This window comes from Durio zibethinus, chromosome 12 (assembly GCF_047325235.1).
Source record: "Durio zibethinus cultivar Kanyao isolate XHJ-2024 chromosome 12, ASM4732523v1, whole genome shotgun sequence".
In the NCBI taxonomy this organism is placed as follows: domain Eukaryota; kingdom Viridiplantae; phylum Streptophyta; class Magnoliopsida; order Malvales; family Malvaceae; genus Durio; species Durio zibethinus.
This window is the reverse complement of record NC_143173.1, coordinates 13,691,103-13,709,927: the sequence shown is the minus strand read 5'-3', so window position 1 is coordinate 13,709,927 and position 18,825 is coordinate 13,691,103. Positions and strand designations below refer to the sequence as shown.

Sequence of the window (18,825 nt, the reverse complement as noted above, 5' to 3'; positions counted from 1 at the left end):
AATAACTTATCATCATGAGTGTGGCCTATCATCTTTTGATAGTATATAGTGACGTGTGTTAAAGGTATTTTGTTCTATCATACTTCTTGAAGTCTAGAGCTTTAAACTTTGATGGAATAATAAGATCAGGTACAAGAGTAAGCTCATTAGCATCAACACTCTCATATATATCATGGTCTTCAATTACCTTCAGTCTCTCTTCTAACATATCATATTTATCCATCATCACTATCATCACCATATCTTCTAACACCTTTTTCAATTTCTTCAATTTTTTAAGATCATCCACATTAGGCATAGCAATGGAGTCGTAAGGAGTAGGTTCAAGATTGATATTTGTCTGAATAGATGGCAACTTGGCAGAAGGGTCAGTATAAGATTGATAAGTTGTTGGATGTGTTTGTGGCATATAAGGGTCTTAAACATATGTGAACCCAAGTGGGTACAATGGTGCTTCACCAGCTGTTTCCTCCCTTGCCCTTTGTGTTTAAACAATTCCTTTTCCTTTTGTCAACTCTACTAACATCTGTTTTAATTTGCCAACTATTTGTTCATGTTCTGTTGCATTTCCATGACTATTTTTTTGATTTTTCCTTGGGCCATTTTTTCTCTATCCATCCAACTTGCATATTTATTTTCCATGATTTTGGTATTGATTTGAGTGCTATAAGCACACAGACTTAACTGATCTCATTTCCTATGATAACTATCCTTGAATTTTTTATTAATTATCAAAAGTCAGAAATGTATGACATGAATTTTATTATTAAAAATCTTTTGGTTTTGAAGGTTTAACAAAAGCATATTCACAATCATCATTTTTTATCTTTAGCTAGCATGAAAAATAATGAATTCAAATTGATGATGCATGATGTGCGAGTCAAATTTTATTATTATTAAGGATAAGCTCAAATTCCCTCTTGCAGACATTTCTTCCACAAAAGTTTGGTAAAAACATATTTACAACCATCACTTTTTTTCATAAGCTTCTTTAGGCATACAATTATTAAAAGTGAATAGAGGCATCAATTTATAGAAAATTCAAGTCAAAAGAAGTTATCATTTATTCCAAAAGTATCAAGTTTACACATTATAAACCATTCTAGGGTTAAGGACAAAAAGTGCTAGACCTGCTCTCACTCCCCTTTGTTTTGCCTAAGAAATCCAAAAACAGTTGACTATGATTGCTGGAGAAGACAACCCATTGCTTTAAAAGCTTATACTTTTTATTCATTAACTTGGGCAACCTTACTGTTGCTTACAACACTACCCACTACCTCGGCATGGATCAACGAAAGGTTATTGTGAACAACTGGCTTCATTTTGGTGTCAAAACCTAGATATCTGACTTTCATTAGTCCCTACACCTTATGTTTTAAAGTCGTACAGTCTTTCAGAAAATGGCTCGCCACACCAAGATAGTATTCACATTGGGCATTAGGGTTATACCATTTGAAAAAAAATGGTTTGCGAGGTTCAGCAAGGATATGGGCAATGAGTAGTTTTCTAGGAGTAATGGGTATAATTCTATGTAGGACATGAGTATTGGATCAATAAAAATTTTTCCTTTAGTGTTGTCAGAGTTTTTCTGTTTTATGGTTGGTTTGCTTTGCTAAAAAAATGGGAGTGCAGTTGGTCTTAAAATGAATTGAGAAATTTTAGGTCAAAAATTGGGCTGAAAAAATGGTGATGGGATAGCATGCTGAACAAGCGATTGTGAAATATAGGAAATGGACGTGAATTCAAGTGTGAAATTCTTAGAGGTTGCATGAAATTTAGGAGCCTAATCCTAGGTGCTTGGAAAGGAGGTTGAAAATAGTCATAAAAAAGATTTAGGTGCGGGTTTGGACTCAAGATAGTTGGTGATGGTTGTTTAAAGTCGGGTGACTCCTTTTTAGAAATCAAACTTTTGAGCTCAATTATTTGTGTGGCTAGTTCACCCATTCTTCTATTGAGTTCACCCAAATCTTGGTCATTATTCAAATCACTCAATGCCTTAGTATGCTCTGGAAAAGTGTTGAAACTAACAGGGGCTTATTGATCTTAACTTGATGAAAGTGACAATGATCCTTGAGGAGCAATAAATTCAACCATACCGCTACTTCTAACCATTTCTATTAATTGAGTAATCTATTATTTCATCTTCTGAAGCTCGAGTCAAAATTTCTCTTGATTCAACTCCAAAGCATTAATCCTTGTTTCTTATTGATCTTCCATTTTTGTCACTCTAATTCCTACCAAGATAGACATTTTATTCTGGACTTAGATAAAAAAATTTAGATTACTACCCTCATTGAATGAATGCCACAAAAACAATTTCTAACTTACATGACACACAAAGTATGTTTATGAATACAAGAATATGATGACTAAAAAATGTCATGAAATGCATATATGCCTATGACAATGGATTTTTATATGTACAAAGATCCAAATAAAATTTTTTGTCAACCATGAATGTGTATGCAAGGAATGTAATGTTATGTTGTAGGGATGGTGGGATATGAAATATAATGTATGTTCTATAAGACCCTACTATTCATGAATCCATATGCATGAAATGCAATGACATACTTACATGAATGATGAGATGTATACCTATGACTAATGCAACATACTTGTATGGAATGCATGAACCTATTAAGTGCACTTTATTATTTTACATGAAATACAATGGTTGTATTATGCTGACCTAGTGAAACTGACACTACCTTTAAATATGTAATGAAATAAAGTGTGCACACTACCTATTAAGATGGTATGGAAAGCATGTATCATTTATCAACATGTGCATAACATAAGATGCATGTACTATCCATTGATATGGATGGGATGGAATGCTCATATTATCCGATTATGATGCGAATGAGATGTGATATATGTATTATTTATTATGATATAAGAAATGTGAAAGATGAAATAAAATACGAAAAATTTTTTTAAGAAGGAAAAACAAAATAACTAGGACTTGAAAATTAATTTTATTTGGCCAATAAACAAAGAATTTAAGATAAACCTTTAATTTTTTTTATTTTTTTCTTGTTAGATAATGCTAAAAAAATTCATTTTATTCTAAAATATTTTACGAAAATGTGAATTTTAAATAATTACCGAATGAATGAACTACATGTCAAGAGAAATTTTATTTTTTTCAAGAAAATGTTTTTTTATTATCCATTTCTTTTTTAAAAAAGAAATAACACATATTTGGGTTATCATATAAAAAGGTCGACTGGACTCTATCCTAGACAAGCTTCCTATGGCTCATGATATGCTAGGTTAGAATTTATACGTCTAAAGGTTTTCAGACTATTCCTTACATTATCATCCGTTATAGACTACCCCAATCCTCACCCATTATAAGCTACTAATGAAATGGGTTCAATTTGAATGAAAGCGTTTTGCTAACAAATGCAGAGGTTATCACTTTACGAGAACGTAGTTACTTCACTTCCTCTTAAAAAGAAAAAAGCTTGGGTTTAGAGCTCATGCATGCGAGTGAATATGCAAAGTATGTGCAAAGTAATGTATTAATCAAAATAACATGAGTAAATCATAAACACAAAATCAAAATAAAGTAATAACTAACATGCAATTTATTTTATTTATTAACTTGTATATATATTTTGAAAAATTAAAATAAAGGGAATTAAATTAAATATCAAATAAAATCAGTTAAATCCAACAATTATTAATAGTGCATAATTAAAACTTTGGCCTGACTCTTAAAGGTTTCTAGTGGAGTCACCAAGCTGTTGTTATGGTTTTGAGATCTCCAGACATAAAAAATTTTAAAATCGAGAAAAATGGGGAGTCATCACCAATCTTTTTTAGGGTGTGATTGACCACCCAAAAGTTTATCTTTTTAATAAAACTATAAAAGCGGGTTCAAAGTTTATCAAAAAGATAATTTTTGATCTATGAAAATCAAGTTGATTCGGGAGTCAATTACGTGTGAAGAATGATTAGCACCCCCACAGCACCCATAAATTAGTACCAATTAATCATGCACTATTTTCGGTGTTGGATGAAATGATTTTGTTTTGAAATTTAATGTTAATTCCCTTTATTCTTAAAAAAATAAATTTTATTAAAACTCTTTATTTAGAAATATTAAGGAAATCTTTAAGTTAAAGAATTATCTTAAAATTCTCCAACATCTAGGTAAAATTTAAAATAACTATTTTTGCTTAAGATTTAACATAATATTTTTTAAAATAAAATAGGACTTTTTATAGAAGATAATTGTTGGTGACTTTCCAACATCTAGGCAAAGAACTAAAAATTATTTCCTTTGAAATGTTATTTTTTTTTATTTAAAAACTTCATGTTTTAAAGTAAGTATTTTTATTTTTATTTTTTAAAAAAAACATTTTGTGCAAAAAAGTAAATGATGGAACCATTCGGTAGTGAACAAAAATTAAAGGTATAAATATGTAAAGCAAGTGTAAACAATAGAAAATAATGTGTGTATGCCAACAAATGTTATACATGATGGTGAAATACAATTTAAAAATGGATTCTTAAATATAATAAGACCACTTTGACTATCCAAAATCTAGGCAGAGCTTTAGGTGCGACTATTTATACGTAAGATCCCGTTTTATTATTATACTTTTTATTCATTAGCTATCAATTCATTGTTAGAGCGAATTAAGGACTTGCCAGAAAAACTCAATGGAATAAAGTTTCTTAAATACCTCATCATCTAGCCGACATTCGAGAACAAATTACTTTACTTTAAAATTTTTGCACGTATCCTTAAAGCTTCATAATGGTATTGAACCTGGGTATAGGTCGAAGTTTCAAAGTTTGGTGACTTGTGAGTGATGGTTCGAAATTGTGTACCAAAATTTACGGTTTTAGGTTTTAAGGTTTGGGATTTTGAAATTTAAGATTTTTTTATTTTAAGGTTTGGAGTTTAGGGTTTTGATTTTAGAGTTTGAGGTTTGGAGTTTCGATTTTAGGGTTTGGAGTTTCGATTTTAGGGTTTAGTTTTAGGGTTTTGAGGATTTAAGGTTTTGATTTTAGGGTTTGGAGTGTTTAGGGTTTAGTTTTAGGGTTTAGAGGATTTAAGGTTTTAATTTTAGGGTTTGGAATGTTTAGTGTTTTAATTTTAAGGTTTGGAGGATTTAGGGTTTTAATTTTAGGGGTTGAAGATTTAGGATTTTGATTTTAGGGTTTTAAGGGTTTAAAGTTTTGATTTTAGGGGTTAGAAAGGTTTAGGGTTTTTTTTTTTTAAATGTGAATATCTCTAAAAATCTCCAACATCTAGGTAAACTTTCAAAGCAAGTTTGATTTGTATGATTTAAAAAAAAACTATTTAAAATTTTTTTTATGAAAATCTGTTATATTACTAATTTATTTAGTGTTTTTTTTCAATAATAACTCCTCAACATCTAGGCAGAATTATAATTATTTAAAATACGATCATATTTTGTTTAACATCTATGTAGAGAAAATTTCTTATTACTAGTTAATTTTATAATCATTTTATAATTTTCTATTTAACACTTACATTATTATCATTAAAGAAAAATATACCAAAAATTTGAAATTATTTTTTTATTATTGTTGATATTATCAATTATTATTATAAAATAAAAAATATTTATTCTAACAAATTTAGAGGTATTTAACATGCATAAACAACAATAATAAAACCAAAATAATATAAATACTAAATAATAAATAAATAAATAAATAATACATAAACCATATCAGTCAACGATCTGGTCAACACCAGTTTGATTAATTCAGAGGGTTTGGCAGTTCGATCAACGGTTCGGGCTGTTTAACTATTTAGTCAATGATTTTGGATGTTCAGTCAACAGTTCGAGCAGTTTAGTCAATGGTTCGATGAGCGGTTCAGTTGAACCGATTCAAGGTTGACTGAAGAATGGATCGTCAGGTCGGATGTGCGGATTTCGGGTCGAGTCGTGGGTCAACGCGTGGATCCTGGGGTCTAAAATGGCATCATTTTAGGCTTTAATCTTCTATATAAAATCATTTTTTTTACTTCATTTCAAACCCCCTTTCTAAAAAAAACGTTCTCAACCCTAAAAAAAATCCTCTGAAACATTGTCGGAGTTCGACGCCGTGCCGCTGTGCAGACCATTATTTGATGTCACCGTCGACGACCGCTATCGGTGGTCAAAAAGTGCCAAACAGCTTCCAAAAGTTCTTTTCAACACCCTCTTCCTAGATTTGGCCTTATTTTCATCGAAAACAGCTCAAAGTTTAGGTCTTCTTTCTTCTTTCTTTTTTTTTATCAACTAAAACTGATTATTTTTTTTTGTTTTTGCAGAGAGCTTAGTGCTAGGTTTCTCCATACCGAGAGGACTTTTTTTTGTGGATCTTTTTGTTTGTTTTCTTTTTTGTTGTGGCTGGGTGTTTCTAGTTTTTCTGGTGAGTGAATGTCTTTGTTGGAGGCTATGGAAGATATTTTAAGGGGGTAGTTTTTGGTTTACAATGGGGCTTTAGTGGGATCTGTGGTTAGGTTAGAGGGCTTGAGCTGGTGCTCAATTGGGTGGAAGTTGGGAGGTCTGATGTTGGGTGTCTGGGTTCTTCATCTCATATAGGCTGGGTTTTTTTCTAGGTGCTGAGTATGAAGGTACCAAGGTCTTGGGGATCTCTAGTAATGGCTGACTGGGGTTTTTGGGTATCTGAGAGGGTTGTAAGTGAACAGGGCTTAGGTAAGGTGATTGGTGGGAGAGCCCTCTTGAGTGTGTTTGAGCTTTAGGCTTAAAAGGGATTAGGTGTCTGGTGAGGGGTCTATTGGAGGTAGGTAATGGCTGTAAGGATGGTTGGTCTGATGGCTATAGGGATGGCTAGAAGTATGGCTAAGGTAGGCTGTAAAGGGTGGTTGCAGGGGTGGTTGGTCTGGTTGCCATAGGGTGCGGCACCCAAGCATTAGCCCCTGCCCTTTTTTTTTTTTTTTTTTGGCTTATTGTTTATTTTATTTTTTTGTTTTTTTAATATTTAATTAATAAATTAATATTAATATCTAATGAATAATAAAAAAAATGAAACAACAACAGTGGGCTTGGGCCCAAAGAAGAAATCAGGCTTTGGCCTATGAATTCGATAAAGCCCAAAAATTTAAACCGAGATCTAGACAAATTTGATATCTACATTCAATTAGATTCATTCATTGAATAAAAAATGAGTTCAATTTTTATGCTCAATTTTAAGCTAAAATATTTGTGTTTGAACTCGTGTTCAAGCTCAAATTGATATATATGAGTAAAATAATAATTTTTAATGAAAATAATGAAAATATATATTAAAATATAAAAATTCAATTAAATTTGTGAATTATTCAAATTAAATATTAAAATGTTTAAACTCGACTCACTCAATAAATCAAATTATTTGAATTTAACTCGATAATAATCAAATCGAATTCAAATTTTATTTGAGTTGTACCAAATAATTTGTACAGCCTTGGTGTATCATTTAACCTTTCCTTTCTTTACATTTCTATAGTGAGCCGATCATTTCTAATGTAAAAATTTCAGATTTCCAATGGTGTTGAATCTCTTGAAAAAGGATGTTTTATGGATTATACCGATCGAAAAGCTACCTTATTTGAGGATGCTCTGTTTAAGGAATTCATCATTTACAAGGACTAAAAATGTCTTGCTCTCCCAATGGATTTCTCCAACTTGATTCTCTTGAAATTAAAATATCGGATTTAAAAGAGTGGCAAATAGATGAAGGGGCAATGCCATGTCTGATGAATCGATGGCTGGATCTGTCCAAAGAAAAAATAATAATAAAAAGATTTATTATTATAAAATATAATTTCAACCCTCCTAAAATTAAACATCAATATTCGTCACTGTTCTTTTTTTTTTTTCAGCCTGAAGATGTTTCATATCCATTTCCTCCAAATTTCCAGTAATTTTCTGTTGATCGGTTTTACAATCAAAAGATGACAAATTCATGTTAGCTTCAATGTAGGCCATATATGTTTGATTGATTTTTAAAGGAAAGGAAGTAAGAATTTCCCGCACTATTTCAAAAATGTGGAGCCTTTGTTAAACAAGTACGGCTGTTTAGTTCTATTAAATATACTTGTTTTTTATTTTGAGAATTAAATTCAAAAATTTTTTTCGACAACAAAACATTGGAATTTCATTTTGAATGAGACAATTACATGTATTCTGTTTTCCTTTTCACCAAATTATTATGTAGTTAATGAAATAATTTATAAGGATAGTTCATTTAATTTTTTATAGCGTCTGTTCGTGTAGGAAAATGGGTTACTTAAACATTACATGTAGGTCAAAATTTTCGATTTTGCCCACATTTGTTTTCTCTGGTGCGTGCTTTATCCCACAAACTATTCTTCAACTTTTCACTTAGCTTTGGGCTTTCGTATCTCAACAATTAATGCTTGGCAAGACAAGTTTTCCTTGGAATTTTGACAAAAGTTGTAAAGACCAACTCAAAGGCGAGGAGTTGGTTGCAGGTGTAATGTACTTCAAATCTCTGTCTCTAACTGTATTTGTAAGTTCATGATTAATTAAATATTTGGAAAAACAAATATTTTAATTTTACTTTGTAATTTTCAGTTACATAAAATATTTTTACGTCACTTTTTAAAAAAATTAATTTGAAAATAGAAAAAATATTATAAATGATGATGATATAATTACATAGACTTCTCGTTCCTGTATTCAATTGATTTTGTATGACAGTTTAGTGGAAATGATAGTGTAGAACAGAGATTCTTTCTCCTTCTGCTTTCCTGTCCAAAGTTAAATGGTAAGCAGGCCCACCAAAATGCCAAAGGCTCACAACCTTTGATAGAAAAGAAATACATCCAGCTAATACAAAGAAATTAAAAATATTGTGCAGATTCATGCAGATCACTTTGTGGTGCTACAGAAAGAAGATTAATTTAGACTCTCCTTTGAAAAAGAAATAGCCCTTATTGGAGTGAGTCGAAATTAGTCAAATACAAATGATTTTATCATCTTTAAATATGCTAATTGATTCAAATATCGCATGATTGGACCTTCTTAAAACAGAGTAAAATACTAAAAATATTCATTAATTGTCCTTTGCTAATAATAACTTTTCAGGGTCGGGTTAATCCACCTACAGCAGAAGACTAAAGACGGTGATGATATAATTACATGTCTTTTTTTCTTGCATTCAATTGATTTTGCAGGAAAAGTTTAGTGGAAATGAAAGTAAAGAATAGGGATTGCATCTTCTTTTGCTTCCCCGTCCAGAGTTGAATAGGCATCAGGCCCATCGCAAAGAGAGAGGTTCGCAACTTTTGATGAAAGGATAATTTAAATTGAAAAAAATTTGAAAATTTTTTTTTATAAATAAATAAATTATTTTATTGTAAATTTTACACACATTAAATATAAGATATAATAATATTATTTAATCAATTTTATTTATAATATCATTTTATTATATTCTATCATAATTTTGTATATTAAAAATAGTCTAAAAATACGAAAAGAATTATTTTGATATGCCTAGGTTTCAAATTTTTTTACTTTTATAAAATACAAATTATATAATTTTTTATTTAATAATTAAAAAAATATTTGTTAATATTTTTTTGTTTTTTAATTCTTTTTGAAAATATAATCTTTTAAAAAAATAAAAAAAATGGATGCTTGAATTGTATCACTTAATCATAATGAGATAGATATTGGTTTCTATTTTAAATATGGGAGATTACTTTAAAATTATTATTTATATTAAATCAAAATCCAATAAAACATACATGATAATCTAATCTACCATTACAATACTGCTCTATTACCAACATTGATCAATTATCAAATTCAAACTTAATTACCCATGGAATTAAAGTCTACTAATATTATTATCCATTCAACTTAATTTTTTTTAGAAAAAAAATCAATAATTTTAATATGGTAAGAAAAATATTATAATAATTTTAACCAATAATAGTAGAAGGATATTAACATTATAGTAACTTTGATCAATTAAAATAAAAAAAGATATTTTAATAATTATTTTGAAAGAAGTATTATAGAAAAGAAATATGCTAATTTCACTTTGTAATTTTTAGTTACATAAAATATTTTTACTTCATTTTTTTTAAAAAAAAAAATTATAGTTTGAGAATAAAAAAAATTATAAATATTAATATTTGAACTCTAAATCTACTTAAATGTCACTATAATTATATAAATAAATTGAACTGAACTTCAAATTTAATAGTTTTAGATAAATTTTATTTTTTTATGTGAAGTCACAAATTGTAAAAGATATATAGGAGTAACGTGAAATTGGTCAATCAATTTTGCTTGACATTATCAATTCATTAAAACTCCAATTACAAGTATGAACAGACGATTGCACTTTCTTAAAACAAAGTAACAGGTAAACAATATTCAATAATTGTCCCCCTTTTTTGGCTGTGAGTCTTCAATAACTGGCCTTTGCAACTATTAAAATTTCAGGTTTGGGTTAATCCACCGACGTCAGAAGACTAAAGGCAGTGATGATATAATTACATATACTTTTCATTCCTGTATTCAATTGATTTTGTATGACAAAGTTAAGTGGAAATGAAAGTGTAGAACGGAGATTCATTCTCCTTTTGCTTTCCTGTACCCAAAGTTAAATTGTAAGCAGGCCCACCACAAAGGCAAGGGTTCACAACTTTTGATAAAAGAGAAATACACCCAGCTAATACATAGAAATTAAGAATATTGTGCCAGATACAGTCATTCTTTTTGAAGTCCTAGAGAAAGAACAGTAATTTGGACTCTGTTTTCGATCAGCAGGAGAAATGGCAGAGGCTATAGTGTCCTTAGCCGTTGAAAGGATCTCGGATTTACTCATTCATGAAACAGTTTACCCGGGTGTAGGTCGTGACAAAGTGGAGCGCCTCAAGGATGAACTAAAGCGGATGCAGTGCTTCTTGAAAGACGCTGACCATAAGCAAGAACAAGACAAGCGTCCCCGCAATCGAGTGGCGAAAATTACAGATCTTGCTTACGATGCTGAAGATGTTATTGACACCTTTATTCTTAAAGTTGTACATCAAGGAGGTTTTCAAGGAATCACCAAGAGATTCACCTCCATTTTCACCAAGCTTTTTCATCTGCACAAAATAGGTGTACAGTTCAAAGCAATCCAGACTAAGCTTGAAGATATTTCCAAGAGTCTTCCAGCTTATGAGATATCTGGTGAAGGAGAGGAGTCTAGCTCTATTTCCAGAATGCAGCAGCAGCAGCGGTTAAGAAGAACATATTCGCATGTTGGGGAAATGAATGTTGTTGGCTTGGAGGGCATGACAAGGAAAGTTTTGGCTCAGTTGATGACAGAAGAAGAAGAAGAAAGACTTCATGTCGTTGTTTCCATAGTAGGAATGGGGGCATAGGTAAAAGCACTCTTGCAAAAAAGGTATACAATCACATTGATGTGAGACGACATTTTAATTGTTTTGCTTGGGCTTTTATTTCTCAAAAATGTATGCCAAGAGAAGTTTTGCTTGATGTCCTCATAAAAGTTCTTTCTCTTTCTAAAGAAGAAAGAGAGCATATTGATAAACTGAGGGAGAATGAATTGATAAAAAGACTTTTTGATGTCTTGAGAGAAAAACGATATTTGGTAGTCCTTGATGACATCTGGAGAAGTGAAGACTAGGATTATCTTAAACCTGCTTTTCCATGAGGGAAAAAAGGAAGCAAAATTTTATTCACAGCACGAAACAAGGAAGTGGCGTTACTTGCAGATCCTTGCAAGTCACCAATAGAGCTTCCACTTCTTACAGATGATGAAAGTTGGAAGCTTTTTAATAGGAAAGCATTCCTTGGAAATACAACTGAGTCTGATGCTCGTTCAAGAGAATTTGAGATGCTAGGAAGAGAGATGGTGAAAAAATGTGGAGGGCTACCTCTGGCAATTGTTGCGTTGGGAGGCTTGCTAGCAACTAAAAAGTCACGCGCTCAGTGGGAGATGGTTCAAAGAAACATGCATGCACACTTAAACAAGGTCCAACAACAAGACCATCAGCATGGTGCAGTGAATGGAATTTTGGTTTTAAGCTACAATGATATGCCTTATTTTATAAAACCATGCTTCTTAAATCTTGGCCATTATCCAGAAGATTGGGAGATCTCAAAGAAGGAACTCATTCGATTATGGATTGCTGAACGTTTCATTTCACCATCAATGGAAAGCGGAGGAATGTTGATGGAAGATGTTGCTGAACAATTCCTGGAAGAGCTGATAAATAGATATTTGGTTCAAGTTGGTAAGAGGGACTGTACAGGTATAGGTGTGAAAACATGTCACATACATGATCTCTTCAGGGACTTGTGCGTGGAGAAAGCCCGAGAGTAGAATTTCTTGGAAATTATTCAGCCATCACTGATTGAAAACTATGATTGTTATGTGACCTCGTCGGCATCTATGCTACGACGAATTGTTATTCATCCTAGCAAAACGTATGTTTGTTTGAAGGGAGAACATCCAAAATTACGTTCTCTGTTGCTCTTTCAGGATGAGAAATTGATAAAAATGCACATTTCAAAATGCAAAAACTTCAAATTTTTAGGAGTCTTAAAAATTGTGGAACGAAATGATAACGAGTGGCATGTGATGAAATTGGTAATCTATACCATTTGAGATATTTAGGATTAAAATGTGATAACAAAATCATCTTGCCTCGATCTATTGAGAAGTTCAAGAGTTTACACACTTTACACGTCCAAAGTTATGGATTAACAATATTTCCTAATATTTTATTCGAGTTGGAACGTTTAAGGCATATTTTAATACATTCTTCTCCTAGAGTTGACTTGTGGTTGCGGCCAAGGTTTATTTCAAAAAATATTGAGACATATAAAGTACATTGGGGCTGAGAATTTAATTGAGAATAATGCAGCGTTCTGCTTGGCTAATATTAAGAGTTTAGGAATATCTTTTAGCAGATCCAAAGATGTTGAGCCTATCCTAAAAGCACTGGTCGAATCACCCCGCCTTCGATCATTGGACATGAAGTTCCATGCTTTTAGCCAATCATTTCCAGACTTGGAACCCTTTCTCAGTATCATAACCTCTCCAAACTATTCATCGAAGGGAAGATAGAAGAAGATCCACAATCGAGGCATCATGTTTTGAAATTTGTTCCAGCAAACATTGCCAAGTTAACTTTGACGGGATCTGAGGTGAAGCAGGATCCAATGGCTGTATTGGAAAAGCTGCCTCATTTGAGGACTGTCCGCTTAAGGTGGAATTCATACAGGGGGACTAAACTGATTTGCTCTTCCAATGGGTTTCTTCAACTTGATTCTCTTGAAATTGATTTTTTATCAGAACCAGAAGAGTGGGAGATTGAAGAAGGCGCAATGCCACATCTCCGGAGTTTATCTTTGGTCCGTTTAGGTAATTTGAGGATGATTCCAGAAGGGTTGAGGCATGTTACTGCTCTTCAAGAAATGAAATTAGAGTGGATGAAGAGGTCATTGGTAGAAAGGATTCAAGTGATAGACGAGAGAGAAGGAGAGGATTTCTCTAAAGTCAGCCACGTACCCTCCATCCAAAAATTTTACACAAATGACTGAAAACTCTAAATTTGCAGGTGAGTTATTTGTTTTTTTATAAAATAATAATTTCTTTTGTTTTTTATTTGGGACTATAAATATTCATATATATCATTTCCTTTCCATAAGAGATGATGATATACTACGCCATTTTCATCTTGGTGTAGGTATAATAAGATAGGCACTGATACGAGGCGGAGTTGGATGCTTTATTTGATCATGAAAAGCTATTGTGCCAATAAGAGCAAGAAGAGGCTGGGATCACTTCGGTTTGCTTTTTGATTGTATCAAAGTGTGATTTGTTTCTTCTTTCCTTGATAGTTGATTCTGATGATCAAGTGCTTTTAGGAAATGAATTGTTATGAGATTTAATGAACTGGTTGTTTATTGAATTTAAATGTGGAGTGTATGAAGATTATCCATGTGTTGATGGCAAGCTACTTCTAGTTTTATTTTCTAAATTTTAGTTCCTTTTAAAGACTTTTTTCTTGTTTTACTGAATTTCTTTGACTGTTTATCTTCACTAATAAACATCACTGTTTGTAGACTGATAAGTTAGAATAGGAGGGTAAAAGTAATTCTTGATTGATTGAAAATTTTCGAGCTCGATAACAAAAAGAAAATTGTTGAGAAACTGGCAATAGTAACAAAATCCAAGCTGTATTCAAGTTGCATACTTATTTTGTTCATAATTCTTCAAGCAAAATAATGAAGGATGTCAGAAACAAAAAACTTACCATGCTTGCAATGAGATTTGTAAAAATGTAAGCATCAAATTCAATGCTGAAGTTAAGAAAACATGAAATATAGCATTTACTGATGCAATTTTAATTTGTTAATACAATCAGTCCAATGAGATTGAATGCTACTATACTACAATTTTGTGCATCAATAAATAATTAAAAGAAATGAAAAAAAGTAAGGCCAGCCCAGATGTAATCCTGAACAGTTTGCGAACCAATCCTGAGTACGGAGTGCAAGTAGCAACAGCAATTCAAAAATCACTGACAATAAAATTACAAAAGACAAGTACTCAAAATGAATCAAGTCTCCTGTAAGAGAAGAACTTCTATTAAAATTTGAAGTTATAAATGCATCTATACATGCCAGTGATTTAAGCAGCAATTACGTAAAAGCTTGCACCTTGGAAAGGGATATTCAAAGATGATCACAGTTGGTATCAAAATATAAGTCACCCTATCGTGCTGTGCTATCACACAACCAAATTAGCGAACCCATCATTTCAGTTGCAGATCAAATATCTGGAGAGATACAATCACGAACTATAATTTTGTGGTAATATCTACTAAAAGCTTCTTCAATGTTTCATAGGTCATGAAACAAATACCAACACCTGGCACCACTTTGTAATATTCAGGCAATATCCCTCTATACAAACCTCGAATGCCTTCACTCTGGATTATCTGCTTAAATGTGCAGAAAAGCTCTGTTGTGTAAATCTGGCCTCATCCACCAGCCCCCTCCAACTGCTTGCATCGCGTAATCAGATCCAAAGGAAATATTGCTGCATTTATACAAAACACAAATGAAAGAGCCATGCATTGCTTTATCCAACGCATTAGAAGGTAATTCAAAGAAGAAAATATCACCAAGCAAAAAAAGAAAGGAATTAGTATCTGTACAAAGAAACACAAACCAACTAAACAACATAATTGTCCAGAAATAGTCAAGTTGAAAAAGAATTCAAATTTTTGTGATAAATGCTATGAAAAGTAGTTTCAACTGCTAAAACAAACAATCAAACTATCGATAAACAGCATGCTATCACAAATTTGTGAGTTAACTTTGAAAAAAGCCTTCAACAAAACTCAATGAGCCATTGATTTAATAAGTCTTTTTAGTTTATGAGAAACAAAATTTGGATGATTAAGGAACATGTAATATCACACTCAATCATAAAAATGAGAAAGCGACGAAATTGTGCTATTGTCAATAAAACTTATATTAGATTGGCAATCTAGGTAATACTAATGCAGGTTGACTGGCCCAAATAGGTATTGCGTTCAACCCCTCACAGACCATTTATAGCAAGTAAAGGTCCAAGGACAAAGGCTTGAAAAAGGACCAACAAGATCACCCATGCTATAAAGCTACAAACCCGGTTACTACCCCAAGGAACCCTAAGGGACGAGAGAAAAACTCTACAGCACAAAAATGTGGCCTAAATGAAGTCCAGGTACATAATTTCATCTGCAATTACAGGATGTATAACTTGTATGACATCTATTTCAGTGACGAGCACCAATTAGCTTCCATGAATCACTATTTTTTTAGTAAAAACATCTGGCTTAAGCTATCTTCAGTGTACGGAAAGAAAATAAAATTATTGAATTTATTCCACATCTCACACAAATTGATGGAGAGTTCCTGGTAAACTGATCCAGCAAGGTCTCAAGGACTCTGGTCCACTAATAAATGGCAAGGAAGCCTAACTAAGAAGCATACCTCAAGGAGGATACCTCTCACAGTGATATCTTGAGGAAGCAGTATTAGTTCACCAGAGAGTAGAGCCACCCTATGATCGAACAAACTGCAATCACAGGGGAGAAAAGTTGTTGAAGAAATGTTGTAAAGAGAAGTTAATCCAAGAATGATTTTTACATACAAAAAAATAGTGGTAGAGAATGACAGATAAAATGGTAAATTTCCTGTTGACTTCCTTGCTAAAGTTCTCAAATGCCAGACAAAAAACAACTCCAGTTTGGGCCTGCACCACAGCCTGCTTCTCTGCATAGTTAAATAATGTCATTGTCAGATGAAGTAAACAAAAGTATTTCAACCAAAACATATCTGCCAAAAAGTGCATTGTTAATTAACAATTGATAAAAGTAGCTGAAGCTTTGGCCAAACTTACACCAACATTTAATCAATGGTTTACAGAAGTATTAAGGGTGACATTTATGCAACATGATACAGTCATATCTCTGTTGCTACAACTGAAAATAGACATTATATTTACCAAAAAGACAGCTATCCAGGAAAAATTGAACAATACAGTAAAGCGGATACGCAAAATTATAATGTACTTTAATTGCAAGATCAAAATAAAGTTCTCCTTGACATGATAAATAACCAAATAAAAAGCTGACGAAGAATGAAAATTGCAATTTTTGAAAATTGCAATTAAGTTTTCCGACACCGCTTGTCTAAAGATCACTCACCTGTTGATGATACAATCCCTGAAAGACTGCCACAAGATAGACTGACCAGGACAGTGGAATCATGGGGCCTGATAGAAAGTTAATTATAAAAAAGAGAAAGGAGTTGTGCTTAGAAAAGGATGATCTATGAAACAATCATCACAAGAAGGCTCAGTTTATTGATGAAGAGAAGTAATCACTTTTGTGACGCCCTGAAAGACCTCAAGCTGTCATATACTGAAAAGCTAATTGCTATGTCATGTCAAACACCTAAAAGTGTTGCTCCAAGTCCCTTGTATAGGCCCAAAACACCCTCCTCTTTGCATATAGTTTGTAGAGCATGCCAAATGCCTATGTAGTACGTAACATTTGTCTGTATATAGAAGCAATGTACCCCCTTATTCTCCTTACTTTCTTTATCTTTATCATAAGGTTTACCTCTCAATTTTATTGGAATTGAGAAAATAAGCAAAAAAATTTGACTTTACTTTTTTTGTTTCCGAAATAACTCTCATCAACTAGTGCTATTTTGATATGAACTTCAGACCCATTTGAATGTAGCAGATAACAGTAGGGCCCGAGAAATAATGTGTATTCGAGTCATAGGAGCTATCTTAAAGATAATTATGCCTATAAAATACAACAAAATCTTAAAACTCTCTAAATCAGAAGTGATAAAATTGATCAGGCAGAAAGATCTATTTATAATAAATAAATAATCACCAATCAAGTTAATTCAAAAAGTCATGATATTCTATATAGTTATGTTTTATTGTTTAAATAAAATTCATTTAAACAGTCATGTTTTTCTGATATATTTATTCGTACCATCATATTTTTTCATTATTCAAATATGTTTATTTAGAATCAATAATATTTCGAAATAAATAATAATAATAATAATAAAAAGATTATACCGGATGTAACTTCGAATAAGTAAAACCACTCGGTTCAATGACCAAATCTCCATATCTTAACACTAGATGTCATGATTTTGAAAGTTTCTCTCTCCTTCAGTTATTATCTATTTGGGAAGAACAAAGTTTCCTTACTAAACCATTCTTTAAGACTTTTTTTTTAATTAAGAATAACTCATTAAGCCATTAATCATCGCAAATATAGCAGAATTTTCAATTTATCACATCAATAGCAAAAATAATTATTCTCTAATCATAAAAGTACAGAGTAAGAAAAAGAAAGACTGATAAATTTAACTAAGTTTTTCTTTTATGGCAAGAAAATAAATTAAAAGAAAAAAAAATACATACCGGTTGGAGCTCCAAGAGTTTGATAACCCCCGCGGCCACGTCCTCCGCCGCCATTATTTGGCGGGAAAATTTGCATATTCGCTCCAGGAACTGCACAATTTCAAAATAAATATATAAAAACAAAATCGAAATTACTGCAAACAAACAAACTTTTTCATATACTGAAAATAAAAGGAATAGGACCTTCATACGAGGCCTTCTTTTCTTCATTAACATCAGCCTGAGATTTGAATGAAATTTGAAACTAATTCACATGAAAAACATCGATCTTGATGATTTGATTCAATAAAAATGAAATAAAATGCTATAAATTAACTGAAAAAAAAATAAAGGAAAAAATATTAAGCAGCTTACGGGAACTGAGCCGCGTAAATGAGTTGTAGCAAGATTTGAACACGATGATTCCTCCATTGAAAGTACGAGATCGAACTGAGAAATTAACAGAAAGAGTGCTTTTTTAAAGAAAGAACTGGGGAATTCTCTTTCAATGGAGAAAACGGTGCGTTTTGACGTAATTTGGAAGCAACAGAGATGACGAGGGAAGGAAACACTTGCTGAATGGTACACTTCTGGGTGCTCTCTCTCTATCTTGGAACGCGCGTTTGGGAGAACTGAGTTTCACGCGTTGGTTGCTTTTTGTTTTTCCAGCAAGGTTCACTTGGTTTGGGCTAATAATGGGCCAACCTGGTGGATTTTTTTCGTTTAATATGGTTTGATGGTAAAGGGCCAGGAAACCAGCTTTTAATGAAAAATCAACCGATCCAATTAATCCTCAACCGATCCAATTAATCCAATTTTAGAAATATTCGAAAATATAAGAAAATAAAAAATGCAAAATAA

General features: G+C 32.1%; 1 protein-coding gene and 1 pseudogene across 2 annotated transcripts; one reads left to right on the top strand and one right to left on the bottom strand.

Moving 5' to 3' along the window:
• The first annotated feature begins 10,795 nt into the window (after positions 1 to 10,795).
• On the top strand, positions 10,796 to 13,986 carry LOC149515735 (putative disease resistance protein At1g50180; annotated as a pseudogene). The gene is made up of 2 exons (XR_016326269.1): positions 10,796 to 13,594; positions 13,724 to 13,986. The product of XR_016326269.1 is annotated as a putative disease resistance protein At1g50180 (transcript).
• A 486-nt stretch (positions 13,987 to 14,472) lies between these two features.
• LOC149515734 (uncharacterized) lies at positions 14,473 to 18,526 on the bottom strand. The gene is made up of 7 exons (XM_089740641.1): positions 18,340 to 18,526; positions 18,169 to 18,229; positions 17,986 to 18,075; positions 16,739 to 16,806; positions 16,207 to 16,304; positions 16,023 to 16,107; positions 14,473 to 15,081 (listed from the first exon to the last, which is right to left on the bottom strand). Exons 1-7 carry the CDS (start codon positions 18,394 to 18,396, stop codon positions 15,061 to 15,063), a joined length of 480 nt encoding a protein of 159 aa, XP_089596767.1. The 5' UTR covers positions 18,397 to 18,526; the 3' UTR covers positions 14,473 to 15,060.
• Positions 18,527 to 18,825: the final 299 nt, after the last annotated feature.